The following is a 22469-nucleotide window of genomic DNA, read 5'->3' on the forward strand; positions in this document are numbered from 1 at the left end:
TGCTAAAAGGCAATGTAGTTTCAATAAATGTTTTGAAAGGGGTTGAGAAGAGATACTTGCTCACTTAAATTTATTTTTTTTTTAAATGTGAATTTCGCTGAAAACTTCGTGTCGCGATTCAACAGTGGGAGATCTAGCATACGTTTTTTTACCTGGGTCCACGCTAGAAAGCCCTATCGAAGTAGAAATGCATATTTCCAAATACCCGATGGGGGAAAACTCCATACTAATACACCAAAAGGCACGACGAGTAATCAGGGTAAACTTTGTCCCTTCAGACTTAAATCTGGCTATACCCAAGCCAAACCCTTAAAAAAAACTTTCTATGTCCTTCTCAAGACTTGAACACAAGACCTCATGAATAAAAAAATAGTTTTTCAACCATTGAACTAATGCTCAACTACATACTTCCTCACTTAAATAATTAAAAAAATTATGGGTTCAGGACATATACATGATGTTTATCTCTAAAAGCATGTATAAATATAACACTATACACTTATTAGTGTGTAATCTTTTCTTTTCACACTTTTAATTTGAAATTTGTAACTTTTTTCATAATTTTTAATTTAGACTGTTTTTATATATTTACAAGAAAAATTTCATATAATTTTATGTATTTTTTAAAAGTGCATATAATGAAATGCCTGCAAATGATAAATTTGTTGTAGTGGACAAATCAAATAAATAAAAAAAACAAGAAACACTTTAGTATTGAAAATTTATAGAATCTATCAACAAACTCATTCATATATTATATATATATATATACTATTCATATTTACATTTATAGTACATTATAAAATATTTGCTTCCTTTAAAATTTTTTAAAATAAAAACTTGATAAACCCGAAATACTCATCCCCTTTATTCAACTTGAACTAGCATAGTACCAGCACGTAACGACGGATATCATTAACGGGTTGTTGCTGTAATGCGTACACAAAAGATTGAAAATCTATGAATCTCCTCCATCGTGTATAGGTGGTCAGATGACAAAAGAGGGGGGAGGATGTTGGTGGGGCAAGCAAGAGAGAGAAAGAAGGGGGGGGGGGGTAGATTGGTAATATTTTTCAATACATGCCTTATAATCTTAATTGATATCACAATATAATATACTTTTAATACTATTAATAAAATTATCTGTAAGTACAAATGCAACCACCGCACCGTCACCATTACCACTATTGTTATCGTCACAGCGTTGATCGTACGAGCATATTTCTAATATAATCATCAAATTAAAGAGGAAAGGTGTAAGATATCTATCTATTATATAAATAAAAGAAGATTTTGATTACATCATTTTTATACAAAAATAGCTATTTGTAATTATTAGATAATTTCTTAGTAATTATATTTTTATGTGAATTGATATATGACATCACCTTTAATGAAATTTTAATTTTTAATTTTCTCATTGACAAAATATCATTTGTATTAGAATCAATGTACATAAAATTTGATATAGCTAATTCGTACATATATGATTTATAAATGATAATTAAAATGTATTTTTCATCTTAAACTTTCTATGCCAGCCATTAAAAAAAGTCTTTCACTTTTACTAATAAAATTTGTAAAAATGAAAGTCTTTTTAATATCAAATTTTACTAATAAAATTTTTCATGGTAGTGATGTACATAAAATTTTAATGGTTGGCATAGAAATTTTAATTTTCCAAAATATCATTTTTACTAATAAAATTTGTAAAAATGAAAGTCTTTCTTTTTATTTTTGTATGTATTTCTTTTTAATTTTGGATATTCTGATATTCATGGTAGTGACTGTTTCCACAACATGACCGCCAAATCGAAATGCCTTTGGAAAAACATTATTTCTGTGGCAAATAATATTCATCTTAATTCTTTGATAATCTTTTATTTGAAACAAATAAATCTTAATTTTTGTCTTTTTATACTTTGTTAACGCAACAGGTACTCTTATTTTACGTATCATTTTGTTAGTCGATTCACTATCTTCATATCAAGTTATAATATATTGATAAGAAAAGTTACATACATTTTTTACATTTTTTTGGTTTTATAATTTTGATTACAATATCCGAGTTGAACCCGAATTGCTTAGCTAGTATATATGTCATATAAGAATTGTCCTGTAGAGTAGGAAGCTAAAGTGAGAGATTTGGTCCTTAATTATCGCAAAGTGGTTTTGGGTGGACTGGCTGGCTGGGTGCGAATAAAGGCAACATAGGTTGCGTCACTTGCGTGTGTCTCATGTTTTTTATCAATATGTAATGTAACTCTGTAACAAAATTTAATTCTGTTAACAGATATTTAATTAGAAAAATCTTTCTCTAAAATGAAAAAAAGTTAGACAAACAAAAAAAAGTCTCGTATGGGATTACAATTCTCTTGATAATTCGTTTGATGAAGGATTTGTAGGTTATAAATATGGCGATAATCTTTAATCTTTAATATATACTAAATAAGAACCCCTTAAATCAAAAATGGAGTAATCTAGACATTTTATTAAATTTATTTCTTATTTCTCTACCCTTAGATCAAGATAATAAGATCATCATGGATTCAACATATAATCAAATATATTCTTTTAATCTTTCAACTATGAATAAAATGTTCTAACAATACATATTAATAATTAATATTTTACTAATCATATCAATTTTAATATGTCTAACATTTTAGATACCCTTTTTGATTCACATCATCATCTATCTTTCTTTTAATTTTATTTTGATTTTATTATTGATTTTCTTATAAATCTTCTTATAAATTAATATTATTTATAAAAATATACGTTTTTTTTGATTTGTTAACAAATAATGATTGTTTCAAAAAACTATATCGATCCATGTTATAACTTTTTTGATAATTGATTTTTTTTATCAGTATTAACATTTATATTTGCAGTTGCTTAACTTGTGTCAAGTAATATTATGATTCATCTTTCAATTATAGTTTATTTTTCGTATTTGATTAATTACAAATAATTAATAGCAAATAATTTTGTATTGTATGGTTTAAATTAACCTTATGTTATGAAGTATAACTAAACACTTGATAATATATGATTAAGGTTGAAATATAAGGTTGTTATTGTTTATAGTGAATCATTTGAATGAGCTGGTAGGAATTGAAATATTGTGAAAAATAATCATTACCGTGATATGAAAAATGTATGAATATTATACATCAACTACACATTAGCATAATAAATATTACATAGTTGCTTCCATATCACTATATACAATATCATAGCTAATCAAGTTTTGTGCGATAGGATGGTTGACATCGATGCATTCAAGGAATCTTGAAACATCTGGGTTAAAATTGTCTTACTTTGGAAGCAGATGTATACGTACAACCAAAAAATTGTCCCATTCGAGCCCCTCTTTAATGAAGGAGGCGTTAAGGAAATCAATAACTTCGTTATAGCTTCAATGAAGGAGATTACATGCTTGTGGATCATAGACATAAAATCAGCTTCTACAAAACCACTACTATTACCATTATGTTAGGTTTTTTCATAATTTTTTTTTGTGTTTCACGCGGGTTATAATCTAGTATATATATATATTATATATTTTTTGAACATTGTAAGATAATTATTATTAATTTGAAACCTAGCGAGAAGCTAGAGATAACATATAATATTAATTAGGTAAAGTTATTAGAAATTTTTGTTAACGTATCATTACATCCAAATCATTGTGCAAACTGCAACGTATAATGATATCAACAAGAAATGAAGAGTTATGGTTTATATGTTCAAACCAATGATTTTCTACATTTAGCTCCGTCAATCAAGCATTCTATCTATATGATTAAAGTTTATACCAATATTTTAAAATGTCTAATCACTTTCATTAGTGGCATTTTAAGTTTAACCTTTGGGTTATGTTTCCTGTATTAATTCTCTAACTTTGTCAATTAAATTTTTTCATAACCTGAACTTTCTTTAACGAGTTGACCTTACTTCGAAGATTAGTTCACTTACGGATAACTGTTTTGCCAAAAAAATAAAGAACAACAGGCGTCGAGCTATATGATGAAAGTTAGTTCGAATCTAGTGCTTGAGTTTGGATTTTGGTCTATACTAGGTGTGGTTATTCTTTGCGAGAGTTGCTATTATTTTTTGGTCGAGACGTCGAGCTAGATGCATTGTGATATCTAGTTTTTGTTAGTGGAATTTTAGAACCTCCAAAAAGATTGCAATTATTTGACATGTACAAGACTAAATTGTTAACGACTTTTAACATTAAGGTCATGTTTGGTTCACAGAATGTGATGGAATTTGATGGAATTGGAATTGAATTATATTCCTTAGTGTATTTGGTTGGTTAAAGATGGAGGAATCACATTCCGTTGGAATGTTAACATTCCATCATTTGATGGAATCTCCATTCCTTAGGGATGAGGGAAGGAATTTCATTCCGTCCCTCACTTGAATATTTAAAAAATCAAAAACATTCCGTCAAATTCTATTCCTTCATATTCTAATTCCTTTAAAAGATTTCATTCCTTCTAAAAACATTTTGTGAACCAAACGCGCCCTAAGTTGTTAAAAATATGTTCTGATGTTAAATATAACCTCACTAATATAAACAAAAGGTCCATTTGAAGGAACCCATAGAAGAGAACAATCGAGGACCACCACTAGATCGAGGAAATACCTCGGAGTCTTGCCTTAAAAAAATAAAAACTATGTCACCGACAAACAATTAACAGAGAACGACATCAACGATTGTTGAAGTAACGATCAAATCAAATGATGACCACATGACACAATGAGGTCAAAAACTCAAAACATACCCGTCAAACAACGCAATAGTCGATAGTCAAGACAAAATATATAATAATAATAAAAAAAACAGATACACCTTTAACTTTGGACCTTTATGAATAATACATAAACACCCACCCGAGAGTGTTTGTAGTTTTGTACCCAAACATGAATGCCTCCTACATCCACATTCCACAATATCTCTTTCACTTAAATGCTGAAAAGATATTGAATTTGGAGTATGAAAATAATCATATAAGTCTTAAATTTAGCAGAATTTGGGTTATAATCAGATATATTCAAAAATGCAAATCACTCTTTTGTAATTCAATCAAAATTTTGGTCATCTTTTTTTAATTATAATTTTACTAATGTGATTATACAGATTTTAATATGTAAAAACAAATTGTTGTCCAACCATTATAGGCTACACACCATTGTAACATTGTTCCAAAATGAATATACATTATGATTTTAAGAGCAAAAACTCTAGATTATACTTTAAATGCGAAAACTTAAGTTAAGAAGTTCACGTTTGTACCTATAATTTGCTACTTTGTATAATTTGACATTATCATTACATTATTGGAAAAGGGAAAATTTTGAAGCTTTAATGAGTTAATCTAAGGTAGGCGTGCACAAAAGTCGAGTTTCGCCCGACAGACCGGAACCGGATTTGGTCAACAAGGCTAGTGACCGGGTTTGACTTAACCCGAACGGTGTCGAACCCGGTTTTTGTCAAAGGTGGACTGGTTTTTTTTCGTTTTTTTTTTACCCAAAACCGAATCAGACCCGTTTTTAAACTCGATCTCTACCCGATCTTGAATCCCAAAACCGAAACCTGTTTTAAACCACCGGGTTTTCCTAAACCCTAACCAGTTTTGGTCAAACCCAGGTTTGACCGGGTTTGGTTTTTTCAACCCGTTTTTTGAAAACCAGCTTTTGTGTGCACCTCCGTAGGTTCGGTTTTTAGCTGGATTGGTACCAAGTAGCTTTCCTTTTCTACAAGGATAAGGCCCAATAAATTTGACCCATGTCCATACAAATCCCCCATAAGTTGACCAAGACGAAAAGCCCAAAACCACGCCGTTAACCCGTAGCTAATATCGTTGATTTTATTTTTTATGTTTTTGTTTGTTTGTTAAATACCTTTTTAAAGTTTGCGAAAAATTACTTTTGAATTTTTACAATTCAACGAATCAATCATGCATATGTGTAGTGTACCACGTTTTACAGCTAAATAAAACTATTTTTGAAAATTGACAAATGTCAAAAACAACATTATAAATGTAGCTAAAATAGTTTTCATTGACCGCTAAATATTTACACATTCGTGATTCATCAGTATAGATTAAGATGAAATAAGATTTGCAAACGTTGCAACCGAACATTTTTGTCTGAAAAAAATATTAAACAAATTGATTCGAACATTAAAATACACATATCATTATACAGGCATAGCTCAAATGATTAAAAAGATTTTTTTTTTTCTTCATAAAATTCGAACCCATAAGGCCATAACCATAACCTAGAATCTTATGGTCATTGCGTTATAATTCATTTCTTTATTTCTCTTGCCACAATTTGACATGTAATACAAACATATTTACTCTCTGATATTCTCCATTTATTTACACATAATATTTTAGTATGTTCATTTTTAGGTTTGTCAATTATTCTACATTATCATTATTATGATTCATCATTATAAGATGGGCATTTTTTTTATTTATATAAAAAAGGTTAAACATTAAATTATTAAATATATAAAAAATCTCCTTTTCTCCTTTTGTATATTTTATTTTTATCTTTGCTTAAACATACCTTGTATACAAAGATATTCAAAAAGTAAGTACTACATCAATACACACGGTAATCTTTTCCACATTAAGTTAAAGTTATAAGTAATACTTGTAGTATTCATCTACTATTATCTAAAAATATCAATTACTCTACTTCTATTTACAAAAGAAAATGTTAAAATATGATTTCTAACATTTAGATTTAAAAAAATATGTCATCTCTAACCTAAAAATTTATCATTTACATATTTAATCCTTCAATCTTTTAACTTTTTCTGACACGTAATTATAACTATGATAATATTAGTTTTTTTTTACGATGTAGATAACTAGATTATATCCCGCATAATACACAGATAAACATATATAATTAATAGAATACTAATGTTTCAGGATATGTTATATTGACAAATTGTAAATAAAAAATATTGACAATAATGGTATATTTGTTTACATATAACTAAATGAGTTAAAATATATGTAAAAGAAAAAACTGCATGATGTAGATAAAATAAAAATAAAAGATTCTAATGAATAATTATTCACATACCTAATATTCATATTACATTTGTAACATTTTATTAATTTTTTTTAAAAAAAGAAGGTAATTTGATGGAAACCTCTTGACCTTATAATACCATTTGGTACCCACTAATCCCCCAGTCAGGCTAGTGTCCAGGTAAATCTTAATCACTTAATTATCCCTTGATACAAAATTAATTAAAATTTTGTTGAAAAACAGTGATATTGTCATTTTTATATTCTTTTATTTTTTGATTATTCTATACACCATATACAAATAAAAAATATCTTTTATTTAAATATCATAATACATTAACGATATAAAATTAAATACTTTTTACTATAATTAATATTTATTACGTTATATGATAAAATATATAAAAAATCATAATTTGATAACAAAAAGAAATTAAATTTATAAAGGTGATTTTTAAAAATAATATAAAGTTTAGGTATTATTTTCCATAATATCATTTAATTATTTACTTTCTATAATAATAAAATGTAAGAAATTACTTTTTATAGTTAATGATCATATTTATATCTATTATATTAAAATTAAATTAAAAAAGTTATATAAGGTATATTAATGGTTTTAATTAAAAGTTGAGGTTAATCTAAAAGTCTAAACTTCTTCATTTTGGAATTAAGATTTTTTTTATTATATATATTTAGAGATAATATAAAAATAATAATAATATGAAAATTAAAAACGAATACACGAGCCATCGACATATAGAAATTAATAATGGATAAGATCACAAACGCGTGTAACACGATTGGATCATCTCATTAACATTTAACAAAAGCAAAACCATCTAATAACAAACCGGGTTCGGATGTTCCTTCCTCCACTTTTTAACAACCCCAATAAGTAAAGTCACGCCTAGTATATATATAAACACATACACAATTATTTCCATGTATCTTACAAGACCATAAAAAAGTTAAAACCAAACATATCTCACTTTATTATATATCAATTTTTTTTGTAACAAAATCCATTATCAATCACATATAGATCTTTTTTTTTTCTTGTTAGAAAAATATATATCATCTTACTAGTTGTGTAATTACTAATTAAAGATGGTGAAAGATAGAAAAGTTGGCATAGCTATGGATTTCTCAAATAGTAGTAAGGCAGCTTTACAATGGGCTATTGATAACTTGGCTGATCACGGTGATACTTTTTATTTAATTCATGTCAAGACTCATCCTGGCAATGAAGCCAAGAATCAACTCTGGGAATCCACTGGTTCTCGTAAGTTGACTAATTCGACTTGATCTATATCTATATACTTATATATTTACATATTATATATATCTCGGGTGAAGATATGACTGTCGGATTGAGTGTTGTTGTTGTTTTTTGGTCGTCTCGTGGATTTTGTTGCCTTTTGGACATTAAAAAAAAGTGTTTAGATTATATATTTTTGTTATCATAGTATTGATCTCTTGTAATTTTTTCTTAATATGTGTATGTTTAGCGTTGATTCCATTGGTTGAGTTTCGTGAGCCAGAAGTGATGAAAAAATATGATGTCAAGATGGATATTGAAGTTTTGGACATGCTTGATACGGTTACTAGACAAAAAGAGGTATATTTTTATTTATTGTATAGTATATATCTATGTTTTTGTTTACTAAATTGTATAGTTGATGATGATCAGGATGAATTGATTTTGAAATTTATTTAATATATAGATCCATGTGGTTGCAAAGTTGTATTGGGGAGATGCAAGAGAGAAATTGGTTGAAGCAATTGATGATCTGAAATTGGATTCTTTGGTTATGGGTAGTAGAGGACTTAGCACTCTCAAGAGGTAAAACCTTTGATCTTTCACTCTTTAATTGCTTGAGATGACAATTGTTTTTATTCAAATTTATGCCTAACAAAATAACTTGATGTTTAATATCATATATTATTTTGATTTTTGAATAATCTAGTCTTTTTTCCTACCTAACACTTTTGATTATCGAGAATCAAACAAAGGATAGTTGATAAATTTTTTATTCACAAGTCTCCTACTAAAAAGGGATATTTAACAAAATCCTACTATTTTGATTTTAAAAAGGTTTAATAATCAAACAAGGATAGTTGATAAATTTAATATCCATAGTGTATCATATCTAAAAAATTCCTACAAATTTGATGCTTCTCGATAATATTGTTAACTTTTGTTCTACTTTATTTGCAGGATAATAATGGGAAGTGTCACAAGTTATGTGATGACAGCTGCACCTTGTGCTGTTACAATTGTGAAGGACCCAGAAACATTTCACAAGGCCTAAATGATAATGTCTTTATTATATTATTCCCTATGTTTTGTTCTTTTCTTTTCTTATCTCATTTGTTTGTTTTCCTACTTTTATCTTGACATATGTCCTATTTGGAATATGATTATGATACGCAATGTTTTGTAAATCCTATAATAAAATCACAACAGAAAGAATTGGTGTGTTTGATTGTGACCAATTTGATACGATCTGTAGTATAGTTGAATCGTATTTGTAAGAATCGGATGAGTTATGATTGTTTTAGTCGGTTTTAGAGTAAGAAAGTTGTAAAGAATGGGAAGAAAATGAGAAGTTGTATTGTATAAAATGAGAGAAAATGTTACATAAAATTGAATATGTGTGCCAACTAGCTAACGCAAGTGTTTTATTGAACAACTTTGATCATATGAAAATGACTCGAGGATATCTTGGAGGCTTTAAAAAAAAGTCTTGTGGTAGCCATTTTCAAGCAATGTAAAGTAGAGTGCTTTATTACTTCTGGCGACCTCAATGATTTTAGATAAGATTTATTTGAGATCAAATCAATTTCAAATCAATCAATTTCGACAATGAATTTGGAGTTGCGGGTAGCCATGAAGGACACACTTTATATAAGATCGATATTCGACTTTATATATGAATATAAAGTCCATAGACAGCTCCGGTCGAGAGGGCAAGCCCCTTGCAGGGTCATGGTCTCTTGTTTGGGTCCGAACCGCCACTTAATTGCTAATGTTATGTTCGATCAATCAATATAACTCGATTCATCGTCAATATGAATGAGTGCGACACTTCTGCCTTTCAACCGAGGTTTAACTATCTTTTGGTCATAAATTGACTTTGTGATGTTATACTAGTCTATTGGTAGGGAGCATGATTGATATGCCCAACATGGTTGCTTTTGTATTTGTATTTGTATTGTCAAACATGTTTATAAGATATTGGTAGGGAGCATGATTGATACTCATTCGACCCGTATAGTAGCCGGACCTAGAAGACAGGTATTTCTTCATTTCAGATTCTCGGCAGACAGGCAGAATTTTCTAAACATTTCTCATTTTCCGTCTTGCACTCCTCTGTGGCTGGAGGTCCCTATAGAAGCAGTCTCTCTACCTTTGTGTAGAGGTAAGACTGTCTACGGCTTACCTCCCTCATACCCCGCGTAGGGATTGGGTCATGTTGTTGTTGTTGTATGTTATACTAGTCTATTGTAACCTAACACATAATAAAGATGGAATTCTACATTCATGCATCACTCAAGTTAACATGATTCTGAAATTCATTGTATAGATGCGACAGCTTGGCCCAAATAATTGAATAAATGGCATTTGTGCATATAGTTGAGGGGTACTTTCAATTGTTTCAAATAACATGTAAGGAGATTAGGATGTTTAAAATATCTGAATTTGTGATAAAAATTTGGATTTTTTTTTCCAACTTTTTATTCTACACATATTAGAAAAACAAATTATATTTGCAATATTATGAAAAGGGTCGGGTATTATAAAACAAGTATTAAAGTAAAACAAATAAGAAATGATCTTGACCTTTAGATAATGGTTAAATTGATGTACGAAAATTCACGAAACAATTGATCCACGATGATTTTCATGATACATAGCCATAACGCCGATTCTGGGACGAGTTGGAAGAGGAATTCCTAATTCTTACACAGATGAGACTGCCTGAAAAGTGAGATATTCTGACACCCATCATTTGAGATTTTCAAGAAAAACCTATTGTTTTATTTGTTTTACTTTAATATTTATTTATTTTACCTAAACACATATTATCAAATGTCAAACTATTATAGTTTTGATTCTTATGTATAATTTGTAGACTAAGGTATTTTGTTAGTTATTTGTTAATTAAACTTCAAGTTTTATTTTTGTTATCTTATAAACACTTACAAGTATTTTGAAGTTACAAACTACTCAACTGTAACAAAATTTTTGACATATAAAAGACTTTAAATATTTCAGAAATTTATCACCAGTATATAAATTGCAGATATCCAAGTTGAATCTAACATTTCGAATACGAATTTGGAATGTCAAAAATCCCTATCCACACATTTTAATGTCTGAAATTTGAATACTATAAATTTGAACATCTGGTTCTGAATCTAACCCTCTATTAGCCGATCACAACGTAGGCCATCAAATTCCTAAATACGATGTGCACTTGTCATTGAGCATTAGCTCAATGGTTGAATTATCATCCAATCATTCAAGAGGTCTTGTATTCAAGTATAGGGGAGGACAACTTTTATGAGGGTTTGGCTTGGTATACTCAAGTTCAAGTCTGAGAGTGCAGAGTTTACCCTATTAATCGTCGTGTCTTCGGACGCGTTAGTAAGGGTTTTTCTCCCATCGGGTATTTAACATAGACATTTCTACTTCGAGGGAGCTCTATATCGAACCTGGTTAAGACAACGTATGTTAGACCTCTCGCTGTCAAAATACGACATGAAATTTTCAGCGAAATTCACTTAAAAAAATGAAAAAGAAAAACGATGTGCACATAATTGACAATGAGGTCTCAAAGGTTCATACGTATTCTCTATGCACATCTACGGTTCTATTCTATCTACTAGTTGGGGTGAGTACGGTTCGGTTTTTGACTAAAACCAAAAACAGAACTGTTATAACTCAGTTTTTGAAAACAAAAACTATTGGGTTTCGGTTTTTTCGGTTTGGGACTATTTCGGTTTCGGTTTTTCGGTTTTAGTCGAGTTTTAACTACTTGTGGTTTGAGTCAAATTGAGCTTGAAAATTTTATAAGTTTATACCATATAATTAAACCATAATTAAGTTCCACAAGTTTTCAAAACAATATTAGTAACAATAACACTACAACAACGACAACAAATCCATAAAAATAAGTCGTACAAACTTCAAACAAATTTTATATATAACTATTTATATCTTATACGTGTTGTTTAATGATTCAATTATTAAAGCAAATCAATCATTTAATATATTTTCACTTAAAACATATAAATGATATTATTATATAAACCTAAAAATGCAAATAGATTAACATATTTACCAAAAATTCTTAATAAAATGATATAGATATAAAATAAAGTAAACAATATATTATTTTGGTTTGGTTTGGTGTTTATGGTTCAGTTTTTCATTAGAAATCAAAACCGAACCATAACTTCGATTTTTAGAAAACGAAAACCAATGGTTTTTTGTTTTCTGATTATCAGTTCGATTTTTTTTCGATTCTCATGATTTTCGGTTTTCAGTTCGGTTTTTCTTACCCTGCTGTTGACCCATCACATGGGATTTAACCTAACATGTGGTATACCACGAGCATGGGCTTTTCAAACTATAATATATACGAGTATCTTTTCTTTTCTCCGTTAATTACGCATTTACATTGACTTTTGTATAAAAATGTTATATACATAATTTTTATGAAACACTCTAATTATTCTCATAATCATTAGATAAGGAAACTTGTTACAATGTATAATTATAAAAAAAAATAACTCCTTATTTATGAAAATGTTGAAATCTATATAATATTTACACATAACACATCTTAAAAAATATTTTTATCTATATTACCCACTTAACATTAATAATTAAATTACACTATCAATCATTTATTTTTTTAAACTATCTATATTAACCTTTTACATTAATAACTTACACCACTTGACACTGCGTCCGCCACTAACAATCGCCTCACCACCACACCGTCGCCGCGACAACTACTGCCGTATTGTGTGGATACCATGTCAGTAAAAAGTTGAAACTAATAGAGAAAATTAATACATTACACGTATATAATCGAGTTAATTTTTTTGAAAAGATACATCATATTACTTTTGTATTCGAAGACTTATCAAAACACATTTTCCATGTTTTTAACTAGATACACATCAATCTGGTGAAAATAGTCATTCCATTATTTTACAATCTTTATATATAACTAGATTGGTGCTCGCGCAATGCAGTGACGACAGTAATGGTGTGGTTATTAACATAACAGTAATTTCATTACGGTCGGAGATGTGATGAATTGTTGCATTGAATATGAAAGGGGGAGAGCAGGGGGATGAATTTTAAGTTAGGGTTTTTGTTATGTGTGATAACGCTTATTTTATACATATTTATTTTATGCGATATCATTTCTTTTATATTTAAATTATGTTTATTTTTGTAAACTTTTGATACTTAATAGATATTTAATTGGATTGTAGGTAAATGTGGCAGATTATATTACAAAGGTTAAAATAAGTCCTTTAAACTCAAGATGCATCATAGTTTTGCAAGTTAGACGTGAATTTAGTCCAAAGCTAATTTCAATATTTTGCTATGAAGAATTAATCATGGGCTGGACATTTACTATTGAAAAGAAAGTTATGTGGGGCAGCCCACTTGTGGTGTTTCTTCACGTGAGCAGTAGCCCAAAATGATGGTCAAGTTGGGCCTGGCCCATCCCTTCCATGTGTGCAGCCGAGAAAAGAAAAAAAAAGAAGTTTCGGCCCCTTTGTGGTCTTATTACGTCGATCAAGTAACAACATCAATAACTATATATAGTTATTAATTGTACGAGAGTGGAGGAGGCGCTTGGCAATTACAAATTCGTAGGAAGGGTTTTGAGCAGCCGCAGGTGTTCGACAAAAGTGTGAAACCTTACTGTTTCCTTCGAATTCGTTTACGAAGCAGCTTGTTACAAATCTAGTTAAACTCTTTTTACTTCTCTATTTTTATTTAATATTAATTGTTAAGACTTTATCATCGTACAATATTAATATGGATTCTTTTCTATTAATAATTGTATTTGTGTTTATTAGTTTTGTCATGAGTAGCTAAATTTTATATCATCCGTCTTGATGGAGTGATACAATATGTAGGATTGCACTAATTTAATAATTCAAAGTTGATTTTAATTATCGTTGTATCGAGATCTTGATGATTTAATTCCTTATTAATTATTATTTGATATTGGTGGCATATGTGTTCTTCATTAGTGGTACTAGTTGAATACGTATGTGATTTTCTATTAATTGTTTGTCTATAAACAGTTATCACTAGTTCACGGTATGATAGTGAATGTCATTTAATAAAAGGAGTTATTTTGTCAACGTGTTGTGTAACGGTTGGTGGTACCACGTTATCTTCACATAGGTACAATTATTAATTCGATAGTCAAACAAACTAGTTGGTTAGGGAAATTTTTTTTAAGCGTTGGTGGTACCAGCTTTTACAAAGGAACTGATTAATTAGGTGATTTAAATAATTTTACAAACGCTGGTGGTACCAGTTTGTGTCTTTGTTTTGTCACGATTATCTTTATCAACTTAATTTGAATTCGAGCTTCATTAATGTGCAATCCGAACATGTTGTTGAGCGAGGTCAAGACGGATGACTTTTAAATCTCTTTTGTCATAAAATACAACCAAATTCTCTTTTCGATTAATCCTACGAGATTACTAACTATTTTCACTAACTTTTGCAACGTGGCAACTCGGCCATAAAAACCCCTTTTTAATCTGAATTACTTTATTTGAACAATTGCTTACAAAGTCCTTGTGTTCGACCTCGGATTTACCGGTTTACTATACTGCATACGAACGGGTTCACTGCTTGTAAGTGTGTTGTAGTCAGTTTTCTAGTAGTTCGTGTTTTATAAATTTTATTACTCGATTTAACACATCAAGTTTTTGGCTCTGCGTGAGGGGAGATGGATGTTGAACTTTTTTAAGGACATTGTAGTCATAGTCTATAAAATAGAAATAAGGATGTATTAAGATGGAGGGTAAATGTGTCATTTCAGGTTCTTAAAATTAAGGAGGGGGAGGGGAAGTTTGTTTTATAAAAGAGTATAGATAACGTTTTTATATACAACTATATTATCAATGTACTGTACATTTACCCACATAAAGAAAAAACCTTTTTTCCAACCTTTTTTTTATTCTATTAAAATTTTTACTCTACCAATAGAGGGGTATATCTCAAAAATAATGTTTCCAACCAAGTGCTGTATTTCCAAAGAAGAAACCTATGACAACAAAGTCAATGTTTGTATGTATTCTTTATTTATTAAGATTTTGTAGCAACAAAATTACAAAAAAATACCCTTAAAAAAGTTTACATTGTACCAAAATTAGAGTAGGGACTCCATCCATAGTTATATTTCATAAATTTTGCAAAGATTTATAGAATAAAATCTAAACTCAATACTAATGCGTTGTCTATGATGGATTCTAACTCGGCAATTCAAAGTATTTAGGATATATTATTTTTCTCTATTTTGATTGATAAAGATCACAAATTTATTATTATTTTTTTGGTAGAAGACCGCAGGGGTAAGCAAAACCAAACCATAAACCACAAAAAACAAAAAAAAAAAAAAAAAAAACCTGCAAAAGCGCCCCACAATGAAAAACCAAATTTATGGTTCTTATATTTAGAAAATCCAAATTAATGGTTCGGATTTTGGTTGCATATAAAAAACCAAACCAAAAAAACCAAACCGAACCGCATTATATATTATCAATAATATTAAATTAAGTTTTGATATTAATTTAATATATATATATATATAGGTACGGTAACCGTGCAATGCGACGGTGGTCGTGGCGGCAACAGTGTGGTGGTGGAGGCGACATCAAGTGGTGTAGATAATTAATGTAAAAGTAATTGATTTAAAAGGTTAATGAACATATTTTAAAAGATAAAGGACCAGTAGTGTAATTTAATCGTTATTTTAGATAATTTCCTCATGTAGCATTTAAAGAGAGAGTTATTTTTTTTTTATAGATATTATAAAAATATAGATTAGGTGTATAGGAGAATTAAGATTAAGAAATAGGGGTATTTTAGAATAAAAAAAGTACTGAATTTCCAAAAATAAGAGAATTCAATATGTTTTATAAGGAGTTATAGATAATAAGAGGCAAGGGTGTAGTGCCAAATTGGCAAGTTTTCAACCAATCACACGACGCCACGTGGTTTTGTCAAATTCTTGCAAATCCTTGCCAAAGTAGGTGGTGTAGTGCAAAAAATTAGCCAACTTTGCCAATTCTTGAAAAAAAAAAAACAAAGAAGAAAAAAACAAAATAAAGAGTATATTTGTACTAGCCAAACTTGTCAATCCTTAGTTACCATCAGCCAAAACATACCAATGTCACTTGCCAAACTTGCCAATTAAGCATACCAAATCACATGCTATAGACTTGCCAATTTGTTAAACCTGCCAAAAAACTTTAGGACTACACCCTTACCCCTAATAAATTTATAATCATCGTTAAGTTGAAGGAGAGGCATCACGGCCGGTGGTAGGTATATAGACATTTTATCATCCCAAAAAAGAAAAAAGAAAAAACATTTCTTCACTGTTTATTACATCAAACACAAATGGCGGCGATATATACAACGTTAACAAACACAATAACAGAATACACAGGACTATCACCAGCAGCCTTTTTCACAATATCTGCTATGATGTTTGTTGTATATAAAGTTGTATCTAGTATGTTTGTTGCAGCTGATGATTACGTGGCTGTCAAACGTGACCAGGAGTTCATACTTCGTGAACCGGTTCAAATCGGTGAGATGACCGAAGATGAACTCAGACCATATAATGGTTCTGATCCTACTAAACCTTTGTTGATGGCTATTAAAGGAAAAATTTATGATGTTTCTCGCTCTAGGTAATTATAATAACACCCATGTAATATATTATATTATATATATAAATATTAGTATTAAATACAGTATATACATATTCTTGATTTTATGTTATTGTGTTTGTATATGTTTTATTTATTTTTATGTTATTTGGTTGATTGATTGTAGGAAAAAAAGTGATTATGTTGTATATTTGTATAAAATGGTATTGTAAATTTGACCCGTTTTTGATCCGAACATGCTGTAACTTGTTACCCGACCCGCCCATTTTGCCATTTCTAGGTGTAAGTTCTAACTTCTTACTATCTTTAGGAATCCCCTAGATATAGAATGGTGAAGTGATGGGTAAGCGTAAGCTCAAGTAAACCCCGATTTCCCTAGAGAACTGAGAAAGGATAGGAGTATGTTGATCCTCGTATTGCTTTATTCTGAGTTGTGCCCTTGACTGTCTTTTGAGTCTAGATTGACAGTTGACTCTTTGGTTGAGATGACTCTTTGGCAAAGCATCATTGAAACCTTCGTATTGGGGCAGGGGTAGAAGTGTTAAGATACTAAAATGAACTGGTTACATGAAGTCATGAACCGCCCATTACCAAGTTAGACTCTTAGTTTCTGTGTCCTGATCCTCATGTAGTAGGTCTCCTGTTCCTTTTCTTACTCGTCGATGGAACTTCACCATCGACCCTATGTCACTTCAAACTTGTAGAAGTTGGTTTAGTGAAAAAGTTGAAGGAAAATAACTCTCACATTAAGGTTGAGGTACAAGGTCTGGTAACTGGTTTTATGTGGGACAGGGGGTAATTTGCAGAAACCTTGTGGACTAGTTCGATTCCATGTTCTGTAAATATTAAAATAGTCCTACGAGTTAACCAAGAGCATTTATATTTAGCAAATGGCATATTTTCATAAAGGGTAGCCCAAGGTTCAATCTCCAAAGGGCGTAGGCTACAATCTTGGCACTTAGGTTAGTTGGTTAAGGTAAGAGACTACTTTTTGAATATTGTGCATAATCTATATTGGTGGACACTTCCCTTAGTGATTGTTGGTTAGTGTGGTGCATAAACAAACAATGCCTTCCATGTATTTTCCTTAGAACGGGGCATGAGGACTAGTCAGCAATGCATGGTATCAATGGTTCATGTAGATTATAGCTAGCATTCATCTAATGTGTTTTAAATTGCAAAATTAGATAGTCTGTTGGACGGTGATCCAATCTGAACTGCATACTTTTTGTGTAGCCTATATTTCAGAATCCAGAGTAGTGTTTGGCTAGTCAATGACTAGGATGAGCTTTCGGGGAAGGTACGATTGAGTGAAATCTCTTGTAGAGAGAAGTGAGTAAATTGATATATGAAAGTATATATATAAGTGAGCTTTGAGGTTAGTGTAAGTCTAGTGATTGTCAAAATATTCGAGAGTATTTTCAGAGCCACAATCTGAGTGATACAGTGTAACTTTGGTACGCCATATCTGCGTGAGATATCCTCTTCCGCTTCTGCCTATTGACTAGGCCTCAAACTTAACCATGCAAATCTTTGTGTCTTTATTTATCGTGTTATAGTTCTACTTTATTTATCTCCAAAGTGAACCAATCACAACATATAGCAAAGAGGGGCAAAATAATAATAATTATTACCATGTAGGTAACAAATATGCTCGGATTACCAAATAAGGCCATTTCTCATGGTTCGAAATAACATATGATGGAGCAACTAGCTATATAGAAAAGTAGCTTTATCAAAATAATTCAGTACGGAATCTTTAGAGGTATAAGGAATCTATGAGCATCTCATAGAAAAAAACTGCTTATGACACATTTCATCAATAAATGCAGTAAATGGTTATATAGCTGCTTAACCGTTTTTTGGGGCACTAGTTGGGCATGCTAACACGCTGTGATAGAAGATCTTAAGTCCTAACCTTGAGTTTCATATATGGCTTGTTCCCAGTGTATCAAAGTTTTTTGATAAAGGGAAGGAAAAATAAGCAAAGCATTGACATTGATCAGATTTTTTTTAGTCTCTTGATGTAGTTAACTTAATCATTAACTGGCTAAGTTAAGCTACACAGAGGTTTATTTTATATTTTGGAATGTTACATTAGTGTGCGTAACTTTTTAATGGCAAGTCAAAGTAATTGATTGCAAAGTCAATTCCTGTCTGGCTATCTTGAAAAGTATATCCCGTATATACATTATCTATAGTCAAATTTAACGCCATTAGGATCTCTCTGCTATATGGTTTACATGCTTTGTCCCCGGGTTTTTATACATTGTTGTCATTTAAAATGATCTACCTTGACCACTTTTCATTCACATTTATTTTATATGTTATGTTCATCTTTTCAAAAGTGTATTTGTTCATAAACTCATAAATACATGAATTCATGACTAGACTTGATAACTTGGGCTCATAACTGTAGATGGCAAATTTAATACCTAAGCATTTTAATCGAAGTTAACAAAATACAACCTAATTTTATTAGTAATAATCAAACTCTACCTTCTCATCGTTGACCAATGATAAATTGATATAAATTGATAATTAGCATACCTCTTAATAACCATCAATCTCATTTCGGATATTGATGGTCTTTACACCGAATTGTCATTTCCCTTGTCCTCTTTTTCATAATTGGAACATTTGTCTTAATTAGTTTAATTGACATCGGACAAAGGTGGTGTAATTGATATGATATGAATATACGTTAATCAAGCATCAGACAAAGCTGATATAAATTGAGCATACTAGTGATTAAACATTCACAATTTCAATTGTTTCAATAACAAGAAATTGGCAACTGTTATTTCCAAGTCATTTGGATAGTTTTCGAAATTAATATCTCAGTTAGGGGGATCTTAAGTAATACTTTGTAGCTGAAATGTATATAATGAACAGCACAGATTGATGTTCTTAGCCTAAATGATTCAATAAAAAGATGTATCCATTGAAAAAATGGAAATTATGTTCATTGATGTATTTTCGAGGTGGCAATTATGACCCATTTAGTTTTGAATTGGTTGGTAAGACTTGGGTTGTGTTTTCATTTCTAAATGGCCGGTTGGGCTGCGTACGTAATAGCTAAAGGCTCGACTTTTTCAGGTAGCCACTACAGGGGTCCCTCTCCGTTTACCCTTTTATTCAATGTGTTAGTTTGGTGTGTCTTTCATTTACTTTGTTGATGAAATGATGAAATACTTCCATTTATTATACTATATAGTGCTCTTTTACCCAATGACTTTATGGTGGTTGTTATTGATAGTTGCACAATGTTGTAGTATATGGATGTCCATTCCAAAAAATATTCTTTTTTTCCTTTTAAATATAGAATATTTTGTAATCATGATTATCTATTTGCATTAAACTTCTAAATGTCCAAAATACTTATTAACATCATCATAAACTGATGTTTCAGGATGTTCTATGGCCCTGGTGGACCATACGCATTATTTGCTGGTCGGGATGCTAGCAGAGCCTTAGCTCTAATGTCATTTGAGCCTTCTGACCTTACCGGGAATATTGACGGTCTGGCGCCATCCGAGCTTGAAGTTCTAGAAGACTGGGAGGCCAAGTTTGAGGAGAAGTATGTTAAGGTTGGGCAGTTGGTGTCAGAAAAAACATCAGTGCCTGTTGAAGAAAAGCTGGACACGCCTGTCGAAGAAAATGTGGAACAAGATCACACTAAAGAAGATTAAGGTCCAATGATTGATGCCTATATGATTGTTCATGTCCAAACTTCACAGAATATGTAATATATGTCCCTGTGAAACTCGTACTCAGGGAAATAGTTTTGTGTACGTTATAGGCAGAGTTTGAAAGTTTCTGGTTAAACTGGATTTCTTGGATACGCGGGTATTTCCTTTTATATCTGATGACAGACAGTATGGCTCCTGTAGCGCGTATGATTTATGCAAAAGAGATACATTTTATAGCTTGAATTAATTGATGACATGATGAAACTAGTGACGACTGATGACACATGATTCTTATAGTTGTAGGAGTCTTCCCTCGGAACTTTGCTCCAACATTTTTGTTGCAGGCAAATTCAATATTCTCATGCCCAAGCACAATGTGCCACGGTGATATCAAGGGTTTTATTCTCGGCAATACGGTAAATATGGAAATGGAGTCACTGTGAGTCTGTGATCCATGCTAGTAATGATCAAACACAAGTAATTCCCAGTCAATACATCTTTTCTTGTGTTCAGACCGTTTCCATTCTCTGGATGCGCAGGGGTTATTTCAATTTCGGAATAGTGGTTTTAGAGTTGCCTGTTCGGTTTGTGGGATTGGTTATTCCAGTGTAAGTTGGCATGGTCTAGGTAGTTTCATTGTATACAAATTGGACCAGTTTCTTACATAGGGGTAATGTTTTACAATAACAATATACTTTTTCATTTGTACCTTATTTTAACCATTTAAAAATTTTTTATATCAACTTTTAAAAACTCTTATTTTTTTTAACCATGGTGTAACTTGAATATCAACACAGAAGGTAGAACGTTGTAAAGATAGAAAGTCTAAACATATGTTTTAAAAAGGTGAACAATACTAATCCACCTAGAATGTCCAGAGCTAATTCTCTAATGTATGAGCAACAACTATACGAGAACCTTACCTAAGGACTAAGGTATTGTCATGGATAACAATCTAACATAAATGATTATCAACATTTCCGTATCTATTAGGGATGGCCAATCGCCAATGGAAAACGTTTAGAACTTGAATAACTCAGAACATACAAAACTAGGGCATAAACGGTTCAGTTTGTTCGGTTTTGATAGACAATTGGACAAAGCCAATAACCTCGATTTTGAAAATGTTCAATTTGAACCATCTTGTTTGTTTGGGAGAAACCGGACTAAACAAACCGTCTAAGATTTTGATATGTAGTTAAAATATATTAAAAGAAAAATATGTGTTGATAGAAGGTGAAATGTTCATTTGAAAACTAAATTTTTTATGAAAACTAGAAAACTGGTCAAAACAGACTGTGATCTGAATTTAACACAATGTGTTTTAATTGTGTTTTTATAAAACACAATGTGTTTTTATTGTGTAATCTAAAATACGTTGTGTTAAGTTTAAATCACAGTGTGTTTTTGATAGCGTTGTAAATCAGAAAATTGTTCAAATACACTGTGACATGAACTTAACACAATGTGTTTTTGAAAAACATATTAAAAACACATTGTGTTAAATTCAGATCACAATGTGTTTGATAGTTTTCTAGTTTTCACGAAAATTTTAGTTTTCAAATGATCAAAGTTTTAGGGCAATGATATTTATACATACTACAACATTTGTTACTCTTAACATTTTTGTGCATCAAATACTTGTATGATATGTATAATTTATGGTACGAGTATCACTAAAAATGTACTGTATCTGTCATAAGTTCGGGTATACGGTTAAATTATACTCCGTAGAGGCATACTACAGTATTAC

General features: G+C 30.6%; 2 protein-coding genes across 2 annotated transcripts; both read left to right on the plus strand.

The window, feature by feature from the left end:
- Positions 1–8037: 8037 nt before the first annotated feature.
- LOC122607008 (universal stress protein PHOS32) lies at positions 8038–9553 on the plus strand. Its single transcript, XM_043779925.1, has 4 exons — positions 8038–8352; positions 8579–8688; positions 8795–8913; positions 9289–9553. Exons 1-4 carry the CDS (start codon positions 8178–8180, stop codon positions 9380–9382), a joined length of 498 nt encoding a protein of 165 aa, XP_043635860.1. The 5' UTR covers positions 8038–8177; the 3' UTR covers positions 9383–9553.
- A 7034-nt stretch (positions 9554–16587) lies between these two features.
- Positions 16588–20963, plus strand: LOC122607235 (membrane steroid-binding protein 2-like). Its single transcript, XM_043780171.1, has 2 exons — positions 16588–17045; positions 20437–20963. The coding sequence occupies exons 1-2, from the start codon at positions 16750–16752 to the stop codon at positions 20714–20716; spliced, it is 576 nt and encodes a 191-aa protein (XP_043636106.1). The 5' UTR covers positions 16588–16749; the 3' UTR covers positions 20717–20963.
- The last annotated feature ends 1506 nt before the right edge of the window (positions 20964–22469 follow it).

The sequence above is a fragment of the Erigeron canadensis genome, chromosome 7 (assembly GCF_010389155.1).
Source record: "Erigeron canadensis isolate Cc75 chromosome 7, C_canadensis_v1, whole genome shotgun sequence".
NCBI classification, from domain to species: Eukaryota; Viridiplantae; Streptophyta; class Magnoliopsida; order Asterales; family Asteraceae; genus Erigeron; species Erigeron canadensis.

What these genes read in the sequence shown, in the direction of transcription:
- LOC122607008 (XM_043779925.1), top strand. Translation starts at nt 8,178, where the DNA reads ATGGTGAAAGATAGAAAAGTTGGCATAGCTATGGATTTCTCAAATAGT. An exon ending in CTGGGAATCCACTGGTTCTC is followed by an intron (nt 8,353 to 8,578) that starts GTAAGTTGACTA and finishes GTGTATGTTTAG; the next exon opens with CGTTGATTCCATTGGTTGAG. An exon ending in CGGTTACTAGACAAAAAGAG is followed by an intron (nt 8,689 to 8,794) that starts GTATATTTTTAT and finishes TTTAATATATAG; the next exon opens with ATCCATGTGGTTGCAAAGTT.
- LOC122607235 (XM_043780171.1), top strand. Translation starts at nt 16,750, where the DNA reads ATGGCGGCGATATATACAACGTTAACAAACACAATAACAGAATACACA. An exon ending in TATGATGTTTCTCGCTCTAG is followed by an intron (nt 17,046 to 20,436) that starts GTAATTATAATA and finishes CTGATGTTTCAG; the next exon opens with GATGTTCTATGGCCCTGGTG.